Source organism: Plectropomus leopardus, chromosome 2 (genome assembly GCF_008729295.1).
Source record: "Plectropomus leopardus isolate mb chromosome 2, YSFRI_Pleo_2.0, whole genome shotgun sequence".
NCBI classification, from domain to species: Eukaryota; Metazoa; Chordata; class Actinopteri; order Perciformes; family Serranidae; genus Plectropomus; species Plectropomus leopardus.
The window spans coordinates 11,329,647-11,352,210 of NC_056464.1; the positions used below are offsets into that span (position 1 = coordinate 11,329,647).

General features: G+C 41.4%; 1 protein-coding gene across 1 annotated transcript in view; it reads left to right on the forward strand.

Annotated features, from left to right (window-relative positions):
• Positions 1-717: 717 nt before the first annotated feature.
• Positions 718-22,564, forward strand: part of foxp4 (forkhead box P4) — a 29,872-nt gene continuing 8,025 nt past the window's right edge. Inside the window, exons 1-10 of the mRNA XM_042500908.1 lie at positions 718-852; positions 4,757-4,958; positions 5,920-6,018; positions 7,450-7,548; positions 10,883-10,970; positions 12,154-12,237; positions 15,303-15,528; positions 16,079-16,155; positions 16,252-16,353; positions 22,018-22,139. Coding sequence (XP_042356842.1) covers positions 759-852; positions 4,757-4,958; positions 5,920-6,018; positions 7,450-7,548; positions 10,883-10,970; positions 12,154-12,237; positions 15,303-15,528; positions 16,079-16,155; positions 16,252-16,353; positions 22,018-22,139 — 1,193 coding nt within the window. The 5' untranslated portion in view covers positions 718-758. The remainder of the gene's footprint in view (positions 853-4,756; positions 4,959-5,919; positions 6,019-7,449; positions 7,549-10,882; positions 10,971-12,153; positions 12,238-15,302; positions 15,529-16,078; positions 16,156-16,251; positions 16,354-22,017; positions 22,140-22,564) is intronic.

Sequence of the window (22,564 nt, forward strand, 5' to 3'; positions counted from 1 at the left end):
TTCCTCAAGTTGTATTTATTTATTTTTCCTCTCCACTAGTTATCTGGGAGAGATAAAGTCCATCTCTCTCAGGGGTTGGTCGGGGGGGACTTCAAAAAGTGCAGCAAAGGCCCAGGTTTGCTCCAGACTAGGAGGGCGGGAAAGGGGACATTTATCACCGCAACACACACCGACATTATCGCCACACGCCGTGTAGTCTCTCCCGCTCTCCCTTCAACCTCCCTCATTCCCTTACCTCTTTCACTTCATCCTCAGAGTCATCACAGTTTGGATTCAGGATTTTCTTATATTTAACACAGGACTTCTATTTATTTTATATGGTGCTGACTTTTGTTTAAAAATGAATGATGTAATGAGACAAGCAGATCTGGCAAAAGTTAAAATCTGGCAGTTAGTTCAGAACTATCAGACCTTGGTATACATAGGTTGTTTTTATTTTTTTAATTCCAAAATGAGGAGAGGCCTTATTCATACTAATTTTGACACATTTCCCATCAAATTGACAAATAAATGATTTGGTTTCTTACTGAAAAAGTACCAGTGGGTGCTATATTTGAGATATAGTATATATTTTGGTGTTAATGACTTTTTTTCCAGAATGGATAGAAATAATTCAGAAGTAAAGATAAAATAATGTGTGGATAACATGCAAGTAATATGTAAAATGATAACATTTTTTTTAAACCTCTGTCCCTCTGTCTTCTCTCCCACAGCAGTTAGGCAGTAAGCAGTTGGCCTTCCAGCAGCAGCTGATCCAGATGCAGCAGCTTCAGCAGCAGCACATCCTCAACCTCCAGAGACAAGGCCTGGTCCCACTGCAGCCCACCGCCGCCATGCAGTCTCTGCAGCAAGGTACGTGCACGCATGCATGCACACACACTCAGTCACACAGACACATCCTACACAAGCATGCATACACACGGTCATAACTGAGCACACACGCACACACAGGCCTGTGCCCAGTGCCGCATGTGAAGCCTGTTAAGTTAATCAGCCTATAAAAGATAAAAGGGAACCTGATTGGTGGGTTTGTGGAAGGTACTCATTTGGATAATAGGTAAAATATGCCACTAAGCCCCCTGCTTGGAGGTGTGTGCATGTGCTTGAGTGTGTGTGTGTGTCTGTGTGTGTGTGTGTGTGTATGTATGTATGTATGTACTTGAGATTAGCCAGACACAAGAACATCATCGTTTTGCTATTGCTATGCCCAATGGATTTTTTTTGTTCCTATATGTAACTTCTCCCACAGTCTCTTCATTTTGTCAGCATGGCTTTAGAAAGATAAATGTTGACTGTTGACTGGCCTGCCCCTCATGAATGTGTGTGTACATGTATGCATGCATCCACTTTTGTCTTTACACACAGTAATATCTAACCCGCGCACACACACACTACCTCACACGCAGAGAATGCTTTAGGGGCTCTAAAGTGGCCGTAACATTGCTAAAGCGCTGACTGAGTTGACCAAACAGAGTAGTTTCCTTTCCTCTGATCTCCCTGTCTCTCATGCGCAGGCACACTCACAAACTGTTTTTGTCGCTCCGTGATCTAAATCTGACAAAAACAACTCAAATCAATTTTAAACTCTAAACAGTAAAATTTATATAAGATTAATGTAACAGGCAACACTTGCACAGAAACTTAAGTGCTAATGTGCATTAGTCTGTTTAAATGCTAGAGGGCAGGGCGTGTGTGTGTTTGTCCACCAGAGAGTAAGTAGAATTTCCAGTTTACAGAGTGTGAAAAAAAAACGGGTACAACAAATTGAAAACAAATAAAGAGACAGTTTTTAAAAAGAAGAGTGTTACTTCTTAGACAGTTGCAAACACATTTGGCTTCTGCATCTCCTTCTTTCTCTCTTTCTCTCTCCCCGTATCAGAGTGGAATTTCCCTGCAGTGTGAAAGAGCCGGTCCATTGTGACGGCTCAGCCAGGCGTGAGCCAGAGCATTCCTCTGACCAGCCATGCCACACAAACACACAAACACACATGCATAAACACCCGCACCTACACACACAACTGCACACACTGCTGCCCCGCCTCAAAGGGCTGTTGTGTCCGGTAGGCAGTTGGTGGTGGTGGTGGGGGGGTATTTGACATGGGGGGGGTCCTGCTGCTGTGGTTTTTGTTTATTTCTCTTACTGCACTAAGATGGAGGCACTTTGTAGGTATCTCATGACTGCAGAGCTCATGGCCAAAAATAAAACCCAGAGAACACTGAACTAATCTGAATGAAAATCAAACTGTGTTTTCTCAGCACAGAGAAGCATTGTGTGTTTCAGCAGTTTTTTCACTCTCATACAAAAAAAATCCATTAGATTTGACTTCATCCTGTTAGACCCCACCTTCTGGGTAACTTAAGCTACTTCCTAGCATGTCTCATGTCTGCAGACATCAATGTGAAAGTAACATGACCCTAGCAGCCAGATGTGGGTGTGTACGTTAGAACAGTTAGCAACAAAAGCAATCTAAACCTCTCAAATACTTTGTATGTGTCAACACTAGCTGAGGGGGTTTGTGTTTGTATTTTCACCTGAATGCACACTAAGTCTGGATTTTTTTTTTTGTTTTTTTTGTTTACAAATCTTTTCTGCCCTCGGCTGTTTACAATTTGCTTGCTTTGCACTCATGAGTAAACTGTTGTAAACTTTCAAAAACTTGTTCCCAGGGGGAATATTTGTACAGTAAATAATAAACATAGAGTCCATGATCATGAACAATAAATAAATATCACCAGATTAACTTTCACCAGAATCTTTTTTTTCTTTTAAAGTTTAATTTTTCACTAGTATTTTGCGTTGAATATATGTGGTATGAGCAGGTCTGATAAGTCAGAAGAGGAAACACTTTATCTAACAATCCCTTAACTACTTTACACTTTCACTCTCTGGGCGTGTCCACAGATTGGTCGGGTTTCTTGGATAATACACACACACACGTACAGAAATCTATGCACACACCGCCTCATTCCTCCAGAGTGAGAACTTTTGTTTTGGCGGGACCACAGAAGAATGCAGACAAAGCAGACATAATATTTGGATTGCTGCGAGATCTGTGTATGTGTGTGTATGCGCAGATGTGTGTGTGTGTGTATATGTGTGGCTGTGTGTGTGTGTACGTGCATGGTAAGACCCATCGGAGTAGGCTGTGGCATTTTAGGCGTCTCTCTCACTGTGAAATTGGAGCAGAAATAACAAAGCTGCAACTAGAAAGAACTCGAAGTGTGCACCCACCCTGCTCAGACAAATAGTGGTAGTGACAGGAGCAGTGGTGCTGGTGGACAGTAGCAATTGCTAACAGAGTTTAAGAAATAGTTGAGGAATAGTGGATATCTGGAAAGATAACAAAAACATGCAGAAATTAACTTTTGGTCTGTTTTAGTTTGGCCTATTTTCCTCTCTTAACCACTCCCAGAGGACTGTAATAGTTGCATGTGTGTTTAATGTGGATTAGAATAGTTAGCTGCAGCTCCCTGTGACAGTTTATTTAAAGTGTGTCTGATTTTGTAGATATTTTGTCTCAGATGACTAATTATTAATAACAGTTCTTCTTAGCTTTGTTTGAATGAGCTTAACTTATGGGTATACTGTGAATTAATATCTGCTACTGTTTGTAAACACAACATTCATTCTTGACCCCTCTTCCCTGCACTGCTTTTACATACACTGCAAGCTACTATTGTTGGAAAGATTTATTTTAATGGAAAACTGTAGCAAGCTGATTAAGCTAACCAGTATATACCTGTCCAACAGAAAATAGATTTGTTCTACGTTGCTTTTGTCCCACTCTCTCCCTCTAGGAAACCAGAGGATCCTCACAACGTTTTAAAAGTCATTAAATTAATTAAATCAAAAATATGGCCTTAATTTTTATAAAAATGTATTAAATCAGTCTTTGAAAGTGTTAAAAATGGTAAGATATGGAATGTAGGATTTTATGAGTCTTTTTTAACACTGCATTGTAAAATCTCAAAATAATTGGTTACATCTTTTTAAAAATAATTTAGGATGTCAGGAAAATGCTACCATCAACACTCATATTTTATATCACACATTTCTGAAAATAGTAAAAGGCAATGCATATGGGGATTGGTGTATTTCATGAAAAAATATTTTTGGTATCCCACATGCCAAGTGAAAAACACAAAATTGCCACGATTACTTGCCAGCAGACACCCTTCTATTTTACCCTAAAATTGGGCAAAATGGTCCCTTGCCCTATGGATTGGTGTTGGTTTGTGTTTTTTCTTTTCAATTTTAATATTGTAAAATTGGTCTTAAATCTATTTTCGAGTGGCATTAAAAAGTCCAAAAAAGTCAGATATCTAACTTACTCAGCTGAAGGAACTCTGTTCTTTAAGATATGAAGCTAAAAGCCAATGCCAGATGCACTCTTGATATTGAACAACCTTTTTCAGTGTTTTTTCTGGCAATATTTGCAACGTGTCCGCAATTTCAAGGTCGCTACCTTTTTATAAAGTACTGACCTCACCTGCATGCAGTGCACAGGAATGTCCTTAATACAGCGAAATACGAAGAAAATTAGAAAAAACAGGCATAGGGCAGAGTCTCTGCAAATAAATACACTGTCACACACTTCCAGTGGGCCATAAGTGATAATAGAGAGGGATTACTTTTGTACAAGTCCTAATACTGTTGTTCAAGATATATCCTGTATAGTATATCTTTAAATTAAATATCCTATAATAATATTTGCATTCAAATGTAATGTTAACTGACTGTGTTCCTTCTCTGCAGCGATGTGTCCGTCGGACCTCCAACAGCTGTGGAAGGAGGTGTCGGGGGTGCCGAGCAGTGAGGAGGCCCTGAAACAGGCCGAGGGCCTGGACTTGAGCACCAACAGCTCCAATTCTACCTCAGCCTTCCCCAAAGCTGCCAGCGCTCACATCCCACTGCACAGCCTGGCCAACGGACAGAGCCACACCCCAAAGAGAGACAGGTACTTTAACGTATAACACGTCAAAGATATTTCAAGGAGCAGTATGAGACATTCGGAGCGCATCTATGATTCAGAGTCTGGGACGGGGTTGTTTGCACACAGTTCTCAGTATGGAGGTGGCTGAGCAGATAGCTAGCAGCTTACAGTGCTAACTCAATAAACAGCACTAACGACAACAAACAGTACTGGTGGAGATAATGGTGTTAACCTGGGGGTAAATTGGAGGTTGGGAACCATGTTTCAGCCATCACATTGTCTCAATGCCAGTGGTAACCACCATATGAGTGCAGGACAGTTGCAGCGAGCAAACCACAGGAATACACAAGGACTCACATGCACTAATATACATGTGAGGACTGTACCAGACCTACAACACACAGTGAGCAAGACTTCACTCTCTGCTCAGGACGTCATTATTCCACTATATCTTTACAGAGCAAATAGTGGTTTGCTGCTATATTGATGTTCTAAATGTCGCATACAGCTCCTTTAAAACATCCACACTGTGATGGTGCATCTGTCCTCTGTGTGACCTGCAGTCTCTCTAACTCACACACTCTTGCCATGTCATTTTTGGACTTTTAGGTTTTAGCTTTTAGCTGTTCCTCCATACCTACGCACGTAAACACAAGACACGCACATGCAGCATATCACACATCACCAGGGTGTAAACGTCTCTCAGCTCATTTGACAGGAGGTGTGTTGGGTTCAGTATGTTCTGCCGGTATGCTGTCAACCACATGCAAGTATAGTACAGAGGAGAGGAGATGATGGTGGATGCAGGCCATCGGGTAGAGAATGGGAGTTAGTCATCTGTGTAGATCTAAATTTGCTGTGGTGTTGAATGCCTTGTTTCTGTGATGACATATTGGGGATGCATTTGTTAGGACCACACATAGTATGAGGACTGTGTTGTCCCATGGTTTTGTTGGCTGCTCATGGGCTTGTCTCCGTCTTTAAGAGCCAGACTGTTTGAGTGGATATCCTCCTTCACCAAGGCAGACAGCGGAGATGATCATGTCCCCCTTTACTCCAAAGGCGGCCAACCCCCCAGCAGCCAGTGAGTAGCACATACACACTCACACATACACGCACATGAGTGGACAAGACAGAGAAACTCCACAGTAGGGTGGTCTGCAGTGACTTTTAGCACTGTTTGCGCTAGGGGTATCGCTGACCTCTGACCTCTGACCTCTGACCTCATTTTGAAGGAGGGTCAGGGTGGGTGTGCAAATATCAATTAAGAGAGCTTCCATTAGTTGGTCAAATATGTCACTCACTATCATATTGCAGCTACAGGGGGCTGCTGGTGTCCCGACAGAGTTGGCTTCAGTAGAGACGAAGAGGGTAGCGTTAGTGTGTTAGCCTGCTAAGCTAATGCATGGCTGATGTGGAGGAGAATGTGGTTGCCAGCAGTTTGTCATGTCTGCTGTCTGAGCTGCTTCTGAGTTGACTCAACCACAGCCAACACACACGTACACACACACACACACACACACACACACACGCATACACACACACACACACACACACACACACAAGCTCCAACCTCAGCCAGCACATATGATCAGGAAGAGGCAAAGAAGCAAAAGGGAGAGGGAGAGAGACATGTTTCCATCTGCGAGACAAATGGTTTTTGTTAGACAACCTTCTGATGTTGATTTGGGAGAATCCCCATCCCAGTCCCCACACACACACACACACACACACACACACACACACACTCATACACAGTCATGTAAATATATGTGGAGACAGCAGTCGCCGGCGAAGGTCCAGGTCTGAACCACATCTGCTACTGGACCTGCCACACACACACACGTGCACGCACGCACACATGCACGGATGCAGTTATTTTACCCTGGGTCCAAACCAAACCTGGCTTAGTCTTTCATCGCCACACACACATACAAACACACAAACGCACATAAATATGCACAGATGCGCTGCACACAAAAACACACACGTGCACGCACACACATAAGCTCACCACAAAAGAACAACCAGCACATGACGGCAGCCGCCGCCAATCAGTCATGGCTGGTTGGTCCTGTGCCGACTCTGTGTCAGCTCCTGAAACATAAGAACACACACCAACACTAACACACACAACACATGCGCCAAGGACAGAAAGACAGGTCATGGACTTGAGAATGTGCCTCTGAGGTTGCTGGACCAATTCCCTTATTTGCCTGGCTTCTGTAACTGACCCCACTCTGCTCTATCCTCCTCTCTCTGCACTTGGCTTCGTGAGCCGTACAAACTAATGACTGCTAACCAGACTCAGCTGTATGGCTGTACTAATGCTTCTGCTGCTACAGTTAGTTTTGCATGTGTGTGTATGTTAGTGTGTGAATTTGTGGCTTATTAAGGCTTCACTTTTTATTTAGAAAAAAACTATCTTTGTTTGCTGTATGTTTTATGCACATAATAACATATGAAAAATCTGTTTTACGACCTCACTCTTTTCATGTGTCTCTTCCCCCCACAGTCATGAGGAGCATGCTGGCTCCCATCCTCTTTACGGCCATGGAGAGTGTAAGTGGCCCGGCTGTGAAGCACTGTGTGAGGACATGGGACAGTTCATCAAGTAAGTCAACCACCCAAAAATATGACGTTGGTATGAGGTTGGGATTACAAATAAAAAAAATGATAAACTACATAATGAAAAACATACGTAAGTGCTTGACAGGGATGATGACTTTAAAACGAAAGTTTCTACAGACTGCATATTCAATACAGCTACTGGAAAAAGACAACAGTGGTAGAGGTTCTGTTTAGACCAGCACACCTGTTCAAGAAATACTTCACCCACAAAATGATAATTCCTTTATTTCTCATCCTGTGATTTGTTGAATTTCTGGGGAAAACTTTGCTCTTCTTGCATACCTCTACAAAGAAGGAAGAATCCCAAAAGAGAAAATTCTTTATCAACGGAAACAAAAAGGGGTCACCATTTAACAACAGCAAAACTATATCAAAACATTTGTTTGCAAACTCTCTCAGAACTCATGTATTATAATCCTAGCCTCATTTATCCAGTCGTATGATCAGTACTTCCTTAAACACATGCATTTTTGCTAGAGCCTTACTATTTAAAACACTCCCATATAATCACTCTAATGCATGGATAGGGCAAAACAAAGTTTTATGCACTAATTCACCATAAACGAGGGGAGTTTTCCTTTAAAGTGTCAGTTTTCAGCTTTAAGGGCTCTCGGATGTGTCTGTAGTTACCTTGGAGGAGTCAAATATTTCCAGACTTCCTCTCAGACTTTTGTCCAAGTTCTTTATTCTCAAAACATCACAGATAAATATCAGCAGAATCATCTTACTTCAGTATTGTTTCAATTTAAGCAGTAATGTGCAAACTTCTTGGCTGCAAACCCGAATTTTGCAGCTACACACATTTCACTCATATTGGCCATAAATAAGGTTTAAGACCACATCAAAACTTTCTTACATTTTCTCACTAACTGGAAACAAACACACCTTTTTAGAAAAAAAAAAAAAAAAAAAAAAGCCTCAATAATGCTAAAGGCAAAACACCTTCTCTGATTCAGATCACCAGCAGGAACAAAAGATAAAGCAGAGCAAAGTGAAGCAGTTTGCCCTAAACGTGGAGTGTCAGTCACGTACCTGACTGCTGTTGCTCATTGGCTCACTAATTTATCAGTTGCAATCTGTTACATCACATTTGCTCTGAGGCTCATTCATGCACACACACACACACACACACACACACACACACACACACACACACACACACGCACAAACACACACGCACACAGGCACACACATAGACTCAACATGTGTGTACATTTTCCGTTTTTCGAGGAATTCTTTGAGCTCCTCCTACAACACTTTCCTCTTCCTCTTTGTTCTTGTGATAGTACTTGCAATGGAGTCTTTTCTTCATTTGGTGTTTATGTTTTATTGTCTGTGTTTGTGTTTTGTATGCTTTTCCTCTGAAGAGTCATTGTTTCTTTGCCTAAAGAGGAAATTACAGTTAATTACCTCATCTGCATGCACATCTTTTTGTTTCCCAGACAAAAGTAAAGACATCAAACAAACTTATATCTCACTCATCCCACTCTTCCTCCATCATATTATTTGGCACTTTTGGAGTCAGTGGGGGGATGTCAATGCAGTCTCTGGCCTTGACATTCTGCTGCCTCCTCCTCTGTCACACACACAGTACGGCGGACTTCCCCGTGGCACTGCGGCTGCTAACGAAGGCTTCACAAGCCCTTTAATGAAGCCCTAAACAAACTCACACTCTCATTATCGGCGTGGAACTCTTAGCTATTTGAGCTATGGTGATATTAATAAGCCGGGGTGATGAAATACGCACACACACACATAATCACAGAAGTGTGCGTGGTGATTGTGATGGCATCGGACAGTCAGATCAAAGCATGCAGGCAGGCTGGGAAAGTTTGGAGAGGAAAGCTGTTGTTTGGTGTCTCATTTCACGTAGCCCCGGGGCAGATGGAAGGAGAAAGAGAGATAGAGTGAAAGAGTGTGTGTAAGAGAGAGAGGGAGATTAAAAAAAAAAGAGGCAGTGACAGATAATGCCGTCAGTCCGACAGTGCGCTCCCTTCCAGCCAGCTTTAGTCATCGCCCCAGGAGGGAAAAGGGAAGAGCAGAAGAACAGAGGAGGGAGACACTCCACTATTTCAGGCCTTTCTTCTCTTCTCTTGTCCCACCTCCCCTCCCTCCCCGTCCTCTGGTATAATACTCTGGCTGTGGTCGGTGGAGCTGGGTGTAATGTGGGTTAAAGCCTTGTCTGCCAGCACTCAGAGGAGTAAACAGAGCCTCATTGTCGGGACACATCGAAAAAAAAAAACCTGCTACTGTTTATGGCCAGACTATAGAGAGAGGGGAGGGTTTTTGGGGGCAGATTTGGTTGGAATGAGTGTGAATCATAGGCATTTGGGGAGTTGCGGGGGAAGACGAGTGGGATGGGGAGAGTGGACAGGAGTGCGAGTGAGGAAGAGAGGGGGAGAGAGAGCTTAACAGAGTGAAAGAGAGAAAGAGGAGTGAGATCATGTTTTTGTTATTATTATCGTGCACTTGTGTTGAGCCGTCTATCTGACTGGATTAGCCACGCCATGACATCATTGTTTTTGTTTCATTTCTTCGCCTGATATTGCCTAACTTTCTGCTTTCTTAAAGACACACACACTCAAAGAGTCACACACATATTGTGTAACATGCATTTCACAACAAACAAGTCAGAAAAGTGGATTTATGAAGATTATTTGGATTATAATTTAACACCAAAGGACAATGCAAAACTCACTCTGATACACACACTCATACACACACTGGGCAGGCAGCAGCAACCTGTGAATAACCTTGTCGATGAAAGAGCAGAGAGAAAGGGATGGAGGAAGGGAAACAGGGAGGGGTGGGCTGGGAAAGATCAGAAGGTCCCGAGTCCTCCCACATTGGAGGAAACAAACAGCGCCACCATTCACACATACACACACATGCATGCACACACACACACATGCACACCAGTGTTAATATGTGGAGTTTAGCTAACAGAAAGTCTTAAGATAAGGCTTTGTGCGATAACACATGAGCTCATATCCAGGTGGTTGTCTTGGATCATGGCTCACTGAGCACCAATGAAGTATACACACACAAAACACAGCTGCCGCGTCCTTCACTAGACAAAATAAACCTCCAAGATTATGATTTATTTTTATAGTGCTGAAACAGCTCATAACTCGGTTTAAATAAAAGTGAAAGAGCTGGGGTTTCATTTTAAGGGACCTGTGAATTTCACAAGGATTCTGTTGATTCAATGTCACTAAGAAATCATCCTAAAAGTGAGACAATCAGTGTTTGATCCTTTCTTTTATACAGTCTTTGTGCATATAAATTGATCCTCTTGCATTTCCCTTCACCTCCAGGCACTTGAACAATGAGCATGCCCTAGATGACCGCAGCACTGCTCAGTGCCGAGTCCAAATGCAGGTGGTTCAGCAACTGGAGATACAGGTGAGTCACACACACACACACATGCGCGCTTAATTTCCATCCGCTCACAAACAGAGTCGTGAAGACTGTTTCAGCCAGTCAATGGCAGTAACTTGTCTGAGGCAGGGCAGAGTTTATGGAGAGCAGTGGAGCTTGTAATTTAAAAGGAGCAGTCGGCAGGGAAGCTGCCATCGCTGCTCCAATTATAAAGCTGCTCTGGTCACCAGTAAGAGAGAGAGCGAGGCTGAGAGGGGAGGGAGTGTGAGAGAGACATGAGCTAGAAAGGCGGAGGACCAGGCTGCACGGCCTCTCATGTTCTCAAAGTGGTTCATGCACGCAATGCTCTTGAAACATCTGAATGCTTCGGCAAAAGCAAAATACCGACACTGGGCAAGAAGTGAAACAAACGGTACGTAAGAAAAGTGAAAAAAGCAAAAAACAAAGGCTCCCTTTTCACACACATCTTGACATAGTTTCCGAAACACTACCCTGTTCACATCACTGCGCATGAGTGTGTGTGCTGTCCGGCATTAGGGTTAGCATTGTGTTTGGTGGAGGTGGTGGTAAACAGCGTTTAGCTGAGCCCCTGAAGCCACCACCAGGGAACACAAAGTGACAGAGAGGCAGCTGGTGTCACATCACATCAGAACGGCCGTCTCTCGCTCTCTGACATGTCACTTCATCCCTCAGCAGTCCACAGGCAGCCCACCACCTCCGACAGCACACACACGCACACACACACACACACACACACACACACACACACACGCACTAACACACACACTAACACACACAGCAGCAACACTTTGTTTAAATATCTCATATTTGTGCATCTCTGCAGTGTGTGAGTATGTTAATGGTGCTATCTGTCTTAGTGTAGATCCGTTGTTTCTGGAGGCTACACATGTGTACGCTTGTACTCACGCACAAACACACACGCAGGATGCAGCATTTCCACAGGCTGTAGCAGCACCCATTAAACGGCAGTTAACAATGTCAAACGGGGACGAGTGTGTCTGCAGGCTAGTGTAAGTGTGTGAGAGAGCTCCGGGTGCTGAGGCGGCTGACTTTCATATTCATCTCTGTGCCTGAGGTGTAATTGTAATTGTAATTCTGTGTCAATACCACATTATATCAATCTAAGTGTTACCAAATGAGATAGGGTGTTTTTTCATGGCGATAACCACCCTTGTTTGTTTCACAGCTGGCGAAAGAGAGCGAGCGACTCCAGGCCATGATGACCCATCTGCACATGCGCCCTTCAGAGCCAAAGCCTTTTAACCAACCTGTGAGTAAACACTGGCACCCCATAACCTAAATGACATCATCTTTCCTTCTACTCTCTGACCCAAACTCTGACTCTCACCTCTTATTCACCTACAAATGCCTCTTAATCGAACAGTTTCTTTACCCCTAAACCTTCTTGGGATTTCACGCTCCTCTCTTACTGTCTAGCTTGGTATCTACGCCCCCTATTGACCAGTGAGGGTTAATGTGTTGTTCAGCTCTAACAGGGACTACTTTTAGTCATCTCAGCACTCCTTTCTGTCCTTGTTTCCTTCACATCTTCTGTCTCTGTCTTAAACCTCTCATGATACTCTGCATGTAGTCGCCCAGAAAACTATGCTTCATGGTGTCCTCATTCCAAAGAGAAAGTCGTAAATTCCAACTATTCACACATTCATACTCTGTCCGAGTTGAACTATAGTTTTGTGTCCGATTCAGCATTTCAAAAATTTCTCAGCTCGTCAGAGAGACCAGCTAACGCAGCCTCTCAGTGTTTTCAGTATGTGCCCACAAAAGGGATAGAAATTTAATGTGATGTGTGTGTGTGTGTGTGTGTGTGTGTGTGTGTGTGTGTGTGTGTGTCCACACTGGTTGGCGAGGCTGTTATTAGGTATCTAATGAATATTTCATTATTCAGATTGACGAGGAGTCTTATTAAAATATGAAGATGTTGAAATTAATTGTCAATTAGAGGTAGAGTGTCTTAATTTGAGGGGATATAAATGGGTGCAGCCGAGTGGCAATGTGGGTGTGTGTGCATGTCTGTGTGTGTGTTTGTGTGTCTGGATGATGCGTTGATCGCTGGGGGATCAGCTGCTATTAACATCTAATGGGAAATCAGGAAGAGGCGTGTTCTGTCACCACCGGAGACGAGCCTCGGGGTCAGGGATTGGAGGAGGAGGGGGCAGGGGAGGAGCGTCAGGAATGGAAACAAAGCTTGGCCTCAATTAACAGGGTTCGACTGTTGCCGTGGTGATGTGGCAGGGTTGCAGCGTTAATGAAGTACCTGTTAAACAGCCCCGCCCCCTCCAGTCTACTTAAAATAGTAGGGAGAGGGGGCAGAGTAAGAAGTAAAGAGAAGGCGATTCACACATTTTACAAACATATAGACAACACACATACACACACACAGAAAGTGGTTTTAATTAGTCCTAAACTAGCAGCCCTGCAACGGCTGTCCCAGAGAGACTGGGAGTACTGGTTCTGTGTGTACTGTGTGTGTTTTTGTGTGTGTAAGGCTCTGCCTAATTGGGCCGTATTGGTCCGTGAAGACTTCGCCACCGCAGAGTGCATGTGTGTGTTCCCTTCTTACAAACATGCTGTCGTGTGGTTTTGTATTTGTAGGCGCAGGGTTAATTGCAGCCAGCGCTGTGTGTATAAATACAGTATATGTGCATGTTCAGTGTGTGTGTGTGTGAGTGTGTGTGTTATTGTGCATAAGAATGCAAAGCGGTAAGGAAACAAATTTCTAGGGGCTTTATTTTTATGTAATGTGACTTAACAGTAGTTTTTTTTCCTGGATAGAGCGCCCTATACAGCTATAGGTTAAATTATTTCATATTAATGGTAGGAGTAGACTCGTGGGCCTGTCGGCCCTCTGTGCTGTGTGATTGCATTATTTCTGTGCCGTGTGTTTGCATTATTTTATGCTTTATCTATTACAGAGCGCAGAGCAGGGAAACTTACTGAGTTACAACCTTAGATGCACTGGAAAAAACTGTTTAGAAACACTTTCTTGGAAGAGATTTGTTGTGTATGACACAAAAGCATTGACTGAACTGATGACCCCCGACAATGATATTTCATATTTTATTCAATGGATAACAATAACAGTACAAATCAACTAATACAGTGTACAGTTATCCCAAAGAGAGAACACAGAAACTGCAAGAAGTTTGTGTAAAATGAGCAATCTGGATGCATTTTGAGCAGATTATTTCTTGTAAATAATGCCTCATATGAGGTTGTTGTTTTTAAATTTTTTTTTTTTTTTTTTTTTTTTTTTACAAATTCAGCATTTTCTTCTTCCTGATGGTTCTATTAGCTCTTTATTTTAACTGTGTATTGATGCAGTATGAAGTTGTTGAGCAGAGTTAAAATACCTAATGTTCAGGTCTTCACTGAGCTCTTATCCTATGAAATCTTTTTTAAAGGTCAAGCTATATCTTAATAATTATCCAAACTTTTTAGTGTTCCCACAGAAATGAATGAAATCAATAGATATGGGCCTACCGTCTTTTGTTTTTTTTTCTAGACTTTTTTTAGACCTTTTTTTTAGGCCTCATGACATGCTCTGAAGCTGTGGTGACTCCTAGCAGGGGCTGGGACCCCCAGGTTGGGAATCAGTGGTTTAATACATTAATATCAGCTGACCCTGATCCTGTCTTGTGTAGATGATATTTCTCTATAAACAGCAGCGCTCAGCAGATGGCGAACCCTTAAAGTAAAAATGAGAGAAGCATTCATCATGTAGAAAATCCATTTTATGTTCCTACACTAAAACAATTCTCTACCCCCAATAAAGAAACTATTAATTTTTATATTAATAATGAATACACCCAGCTAAAGTTCATAATATAAATGGATTCACACATCACAACTAATACTAATTAATAATAACTACTCATAAGTCACAACTAATTTACTTATAGTTAGTTATTTAATAGTTATAATTTACTAACTAATACTTTTTAATCATATGACCCTTTGCATTGTTTTTAAATACCTTGTGTAAATTTCCACATTGTTACATTTGTTATCCTGTTTAAGCTCATCTCTGCATCTTTGCACTACTTGTAACTGCGCTATTAGGCACACAGACTTAAATATTAAATAGTAGCTAAAATTGTTTAATTAGGGCTTGTGCATACATACATTTAAAACTGTAATTTTCTGTTGTAATTTTTTATTTATTTTTTTTATATTTAATGTTTAATTCCTGTACATTTAGAGCAAAGCTAAACAGAGTCAAATTCCTTGTTTGTGTAAGCATACTTACAACAAAGTATGCTTACACAAACCAAAAAAGCTGATTCTGAACTAATTTCTCTGTGTGTCTCTCTTTAGCTGAACCTGGCTTCCAGCGGCTCTCTGCTAAAGCGGGACAGTGAGGTCTACCCAGAGGGTCTTCCTCACCCCCCCACCTCAGCTGCCGCCCCCATCACCCCACTGCGCCAGGGACCCTCAGTCATCAGCTCCTCCAGCCTGCACACACACTCCCACTCCCACACGCACGGCGTTGGGCCCATACGTAGGCGCAACTCCGACAAGTACTGCACCCCCATCGCCTCAGGTAGACTGGAACACTCACTCAATCAGTGCCTTCCTTTTTATGTTGATTTTCTTATCATTATTATTATCATGCATTACCTTGTTATAATTTATAGCTTTGTTATAGACTTACATCTATGATTTTTAATCTTTTTTTTCCTCGCAAATTTCCTTTTGCAAGAACGCTGTAATATATTCAGAGATCACGTTCATTCATGGCTCAAAGAGAGATGCACTTGCTGCCATCTCTTGACTGTCTTGCAGTAGAAAATTATTTCAGCCTTAGTTTTAATTCCAGGTATTCAAGCGATTTATTTTTAAGTATGTGACTTATAATAAAGTCACATTCATTCATATTCACAAGTATAAAGAAAGGAATATATGATGGGCTTCTAAAGAAGAATATTAATAAAAATGTACCCCCCCCCCCCCCCAAAAAAAAAAAGTGCCACTGAGACACTTTCCAAATTTATTTTAATTATTTCCATTTATTCCCATTTAAATTTGTAAAACATTTTACATGTTACAATACAAGCCCAGCTAATTTAACTTAATGATGCTTCTCTTTTCAGAGCTGGCTCAGAACTGTGAGTTCTACAAGAACGCTGATGTCAGGCCTCCCTTTACCTACGCCTCTCTTATACGTCATGTAAGTCTCTTCAGTGATCCAGTTTCAGCATCTCTTCTTTCCATCTGTGTTCTCCTCCTCTAAATCACATTGTGTCTCCTCTCTTTCTGTCCTCAGGCCATTCTGGAGTCCCCAGACAGACAGTTGACTCTCAATGAGATCTACAACTGGTTTACACGAAAGTTTGCCTATTTCAGGAGAAACACAGCCACATGGAAGGTAAAACCTTACAATACTCACACTTTTCTTTTGTACTTTTTTCCTCTCAGGAAATCCTAGTGACTACATCTAACCAGTAGTACAGTGGAGGAAATTTAAATATTTAAATTCTAGGTCCTATACATAAACAGCCTCTATGGGCCCCTGCCCTTCCTGTATCCATGTTTGTAATTTTTTTTTATTTTTACAAACTGTCACTGTGCTTTCTTTTTCTTTCTTTCTTTCTTTCTTTCTTTCTTTCTTTCTTTCTTTCTTTCCTTTCTTGGAACCCAATTTTCCTTTCTCAGGGAAAGATATGACATGACAGTGTTTGTTGGTGCCCTAACAGCGTGAGCAGTCACTCTTTAGCCACAGTCACACTTTTAAGTTGAATCCTATTACAGGGGCGGTAAACCATCTAGGGCATGTAAGGAGTAAGAGAGACCTGGGAGAGCCTCTGCTTGTTTTTTTTTTTCAATTGATTTATTCAGCCAATTTTAATTAAGTTATGGCTCTAATAACATAGAAATTAAAAAAGTGTAAACAACACTAAATTATGAATTTCAGGAAATTTGATAACCCCCCCCACCCATCAGGTCCCTGGGTAATCAAGCTGACTTGCCCCTACAACGCCCCTGGGTCTCACTAATGCAAATTCTAAATATAAAAACTAAATGTGTACTCAACTGATGGAAGATAGAGAACAGACCATAAAGCAAACTGGTTTGAAGTTGTTTAGATGAGTGGTTCCCAACTAGTCCCGCCACGGGGTCCAGATTTCTCCTTAGTCATTAGTTCATGGTCCAAACATTATGTCTTATGTTTGCTATTTGTGTTGATAGCAGTGTCAAATGGATCTTTTTAAATGCGATGTTTAGTGTATGTTTTTTAATGTAGACCCCAGGTATTTAGGGCACAGCTAATGGGGATCCTAACAAATAAAAGTAAAAAAGTTAGATCATTTACCCCTTTTTGAATTTTATGTTACAAAATGTAAATAACATGTTGTCTCATGCCACAATGAAATCAAACATATTGCAAGAATGAATCAGAAATGGCTTTTCAAAATAAAAGCTGTGTGCCAGAAATTTCCTGTACTTTAAAATAAAGTTTTTTACAAACTTGACAAATTCACAAGTCACTTGTGGTCCATTCAGAATGGACCCGCAACCTACTTTTGGACAGCAACCCACTAGTTGGGCTCCGCTGATTTTAGCGAAAACCAGATTTAGAAAATAAAAGTTTCGACTGCAGCTCTGTCTGGTTAAATATTTTGACTCAAACTTAAATATGGCATACAACTTCCACTGGATAAAAGCTGATCACTGCAAAGTAACTGTGGTCTGTGCCCACTGAAGAACCCCTAAACCAAGCAGATGTCGGCTGAGACCACAATGGAAAAAAACATTTTCAGGCAGGTTGTGCTTGTATTTGAAACATTTGGATAGGCCAAAATGGCCTCGTTTTCAGAAAATGGATTCAATATGATGGCCTAAATTTAGCACATACACTCAGAGTGACACAAGTACAATAACACACATACACACACTTGCACACAAGTTTTAAAGCGGACTTTGCTCAGCTCCTAAAGATATGACCGATTTGACAGTTATTGGCTCTTTCTGTCCTTTATGAGACACTTCCCTACTGCTCTCACTCTCTCCTGCTTCCACACTCTCTCTTCTCCTCACTCGCTCTCTCTGCCTCTCAGCCCTATACAGTTCTCTCACCTCCAACGTGGTGCTTGGAGAGTCGGCCCCACTTAGCCCGTTAGAGACACATCTCGCCGTTATACAGCCTCATTACAGAGATGCACATAAAAAGCCAACTCTCTCTCACACACACACACACACACACACACACACACACACACGCACGCACACACACACACTACTCATGATCACACACATTGAGTTCTCTCTCTCGCCCTCTCTCTCTCACACACACACACACACACACACACACCTGGCCTGATCCCACCATTGTAGGTGCTGACCCATTTCTGCAGAAACCGCGCACTAATTTGAGTGTCAGTTCCTCCAGAGAGGGAAAGGGAGAGGATGAGCAAAGACGGTGGGAGGAGGAACTGAGGAGAGACCCCGTCCTTCCTCTAATAGCCCTAAACTAAGGAGGGAGGGATGGGATGATGATGGAGGGATGGAGGGAGGGAGGGGGTTAAGAGACAGGGGCAGCCAGGAATATCTTTACTTCCTCATCTGACTTTTATGAATTTTAACTATTAATGTCTGGTGTCTGCTTCCTGTGCCGTTGGCCTGGCAGACCTTTAAATATAGCTCGGCATGGCCTTATGTATTTATATAGCAGCCCAGCGAGTCAAATAGGGCCGTAGAGATGTATGTCCTTTAATAAGCCGTTATATTTCATGAGGAGAGCAGCGGTGTCAGGGAGTGGAAGTCATTGATCATGGAAACGAAAGCGACAGAGAATGAGGACGAGACAAGAGAGAGAGAAAAAGAAAGGGATGATTGAGAGAGGAGGAGAAATGAGTGTGGAATGTTATTTCAAGGTGCTGCATGATAGGCCAGAGGCCTTAAAGACAAGGTTTTATTTTCTTTGAAGTTTACCAAAAAGCAGTTTCCCATTTGTTTGTTTTGTTTTTTCTTCATTTTTTTAGATGCAGCTGGTTTCAGTCATTTTTTGGGGGTGAAATTCATCCCACATATAAATAAAATTCGAATAGAATACAACAGAATCAGAAAACGAAATTAACACTCTGTGACTTCCGGTGATTAAGTGTAACTAAGTACATTTACTTAAGTACTGTACTTACTGTACTTAAGTAATAACATATTTACTTCTGTCATTTCACGGGAAAAGATGTTTTATTTTTTATACCACTACACTTTTTACACCACTACATGTGCAAAATGCTGCTCATACTTTAACACATCTTTTATAATTATGTAAAATAATATATAATAGTTAAACACTTTTTCCTGCATTGTGAGTACTTTTAGTTATTAAATACATTTTGCTAATACATAGTCATAATCATAATCACAGTGCAGTATTGGTCTAACTTAAGCAAATGATTTCAATATTTTAGCACAATTTAACACTAATCTGGTTGTTGGGTCATCACAAAGGAAACTCTAGAATAGTTGGAATGTAATTAAGTACATTTACTTGTGTATTGCACTTAAGTAATGATTTGAGGTACTTGTACAGTTTCACAGGAAAATGCTGTACTTTTTACTCAACTACAGTTATTTTACAGCTGAAATTGTTAGTTACCTTGTATATTTAATATAATGATATATTTTTATAGATTAAATGTCCAACAGTATATGAAATAGTTAAAATTAGCTCCACACTGACAAACTAAATCATTAAAATGCTGCCTACACATTCATGCATCAGTAATAATTATTCAATAATATAAAATATATTAGTATAACATTCACAGGGGCCCGTTTCTGCACCATAAGTAGTTTACTTAAAATACTTTGAGAGCATTTTGCTAATAATACATACACTTTTACTTTTTCAGTGCAGGACTTATACTCTCTATATATTTTTTTGTATTTTCATAGTGCTGTATTGCTACTTTAACTTCAGTAAAGGATCTCAACACTTGCTATGTATTTTTTTAATCATCATCTCGCCTGATCTTCCTATTTAGTATCACAGTGGGAGCAACGTTTCCCAGCATGCATCAGGCGAAAGCAGGAACACAACTGGAATGATAACAATGCTAGAACATTTACAATATAGAGACATTCGTAGCTAAAATAACACCTGAGAACCTGAAAAAAGATTAGTCTCTTGATTTTTTTTTCTAGTACATAATTCTTTCTTTCTTCCCAAATTCTGCCTCCACTCCCCCCACCCCCCTCAGCCAGAGGGAGTGGAGATGAGTGGCACATGTGCTGTGACCCACTGTAAATGACTGCTAATGTTTTAACTGGGAGAATTAGGCTTTCATCACGGAGACGAATGCAAATAGCACTGCAATAGCACTGGTGTCTGGCGTGTGTGTGTGTGTGTGTGTGTGTGTGTGTGTGTGTGTGTGTGTGTGTTTGCACTGTCAGGGTGGCGGGCGCAGATTGGGGTCAGACTCATTTACAAAACTTAGCATCACGGCTCGGGGGTTGAGGGGATGCGGGGGAGAAAGGGTTCCTCCGCTGATTATGGCTTGTGTAATTACGTGTGTGTGTGTTTGTATGTGTGTGTGCGCGCGTGTGTATCTGTGTGTGTAATTACGGCGAGGAGTGATGCATGCCTGGCCTGTCCCTCCCTCTCGGCTTAGAACAACGTGTCAGAGAGAATATGCAGGATTTAATTATAGACGAATTAAAATTGGTAATGAAATTGGGCATGAACAAACTACAAATAGCAGATGAAAAGGGAGGCCTGTCCCTGGGGGGGTGAGACGAAGATAGCGGTGTGCCCGCCTGCGTGCCTGTCTGAGGGCCTGTGGATGTGTGTGTGTGTTTCTGTGTGTGTGCTGATGGTGACTGATTAGAAAAATTCTGAGATAAAGTAACGCTACTAGAGAACAGCTTGCCTGTATTAGCACTGTACATGCAGCTACAGTATGTGTGTGTATATAAAAAAGATCCGGGGGTCACACTACTTAAAAGGTAACTCAACGCCGAGCTGGAAAGTGCTGTTTGTACTGAACACACCCTGAGTGAGTGTTCTTACCTCCAGCCAAGTGAGAACTTCAAGTAAAGGAACAAAAATAACAATTTCAGCTGGAGTTGAGTTTCTCCTCAAGGACGTTCCCCTGCTAGAATATTGTGGCAGACATGGAATATTGTGTGTAGCTCAGACTATTTAAACTAGAGAAAATATCAGGAAATATTGGTGAATAAACTATGTGTCACTTTACAAAAAAAAAAGTGCAATGCAATTACAGTTATTCCATGCATTCAGGCAATATGGAGAAAATTAAATACCACTGAATTTTTAACCAAATATCTCAGTATTGATGTAGAAACTATAATGTTGGTCTGACTATAGGTGTTTTCACAAAATATTTACACAATGAGATTTGGCAACAGTCTGGTAACTTCAGAAAATTACAGCAGTTAACTGTAAAAGACAAAACTTACGATATTACAATATTCAAAATCGAAGACTGTATTACGATGTGCTTGATTAGTCAGCTAGTCAATTAAATGTTGCTACCCATGCTAGTCGGCCACTACTCGGTTACACTTCTCAAAATTATTATTTTATGCGATTGCGCTCACCCATGGAAAACAAAATGCAGCTGTAATAATCAGGCATGCTTCCTCAACGTTTATTTTTTATAAAGCATACTGTTTTCAATAAATGTTAATTGTTAAAATTTCACACATTTCAGTAGCATTTAAATACAATTTGGATATCAAAAAATGTGATAAATAATTCCAAATGGGTCAAACAATATACACAACATTGTTTTCTTATTTACAGAGAGTCAACTATACTAAGTTGCAACTTCTGTTTAAAGGTATAGCTCCTTATTCCTTGCATGGTGGTTTTCAGGTGATTCCTCCACTATGAACCCGATTCTTCAGTCCGTTTGAAAGAAAAGAAAGATGAAACAAATTAAGAAAAAATGAACAAATTTAGGTTCCTGTATAGAAAATCTACAGTGTCAGTATACAATGCAATAAAATGTAAAAAACTCAAATGTTATACCTCTTTCTCCGTTTTCTCTCTCCCTTTTCCCAGAATGCTGTGCGCCACAACCTGAGTCTGCACAAGTGTTTTGTTCGCGTTGAGAACGTGAAGGGGGCCGTGTGGACTGTGGATGAAGTTGAATACCAAAAGAGGAGACCACCAAAGATGACCGGGTAAGTACTCACACTCACACTCACACACACACACACGCGCACACACACACACTGTATCACACACTTTTATTTTCTCGGTGCACAGATGAGGTTGATGTGAGTGTGAGCTTATGGGTGCTGGCACTATGATTGCCTAAATAGACCCTCTATTATTGCCAAGAGGCCAACTCAGCAATCAAAGAAAAAAAGAAAGGAAAAAAGGAGCTTCCAGCTTATCGTACTGTATGTGTGTGTGTGTGTGTGTGTGTGTTTTTACCTGTTTGTCGACACCATTAGTAAGCAGCTGTGTGAGATGCAGGCAAGGAAAAAAAAAACCTTGTTAGCGTATGTAAACAGATGTTCTCCAACCGCCAGAGAAACCAAGGATAATTACGCACGCACACAGACACACACACACACACACCTGCACGCCAGATATTAGACAC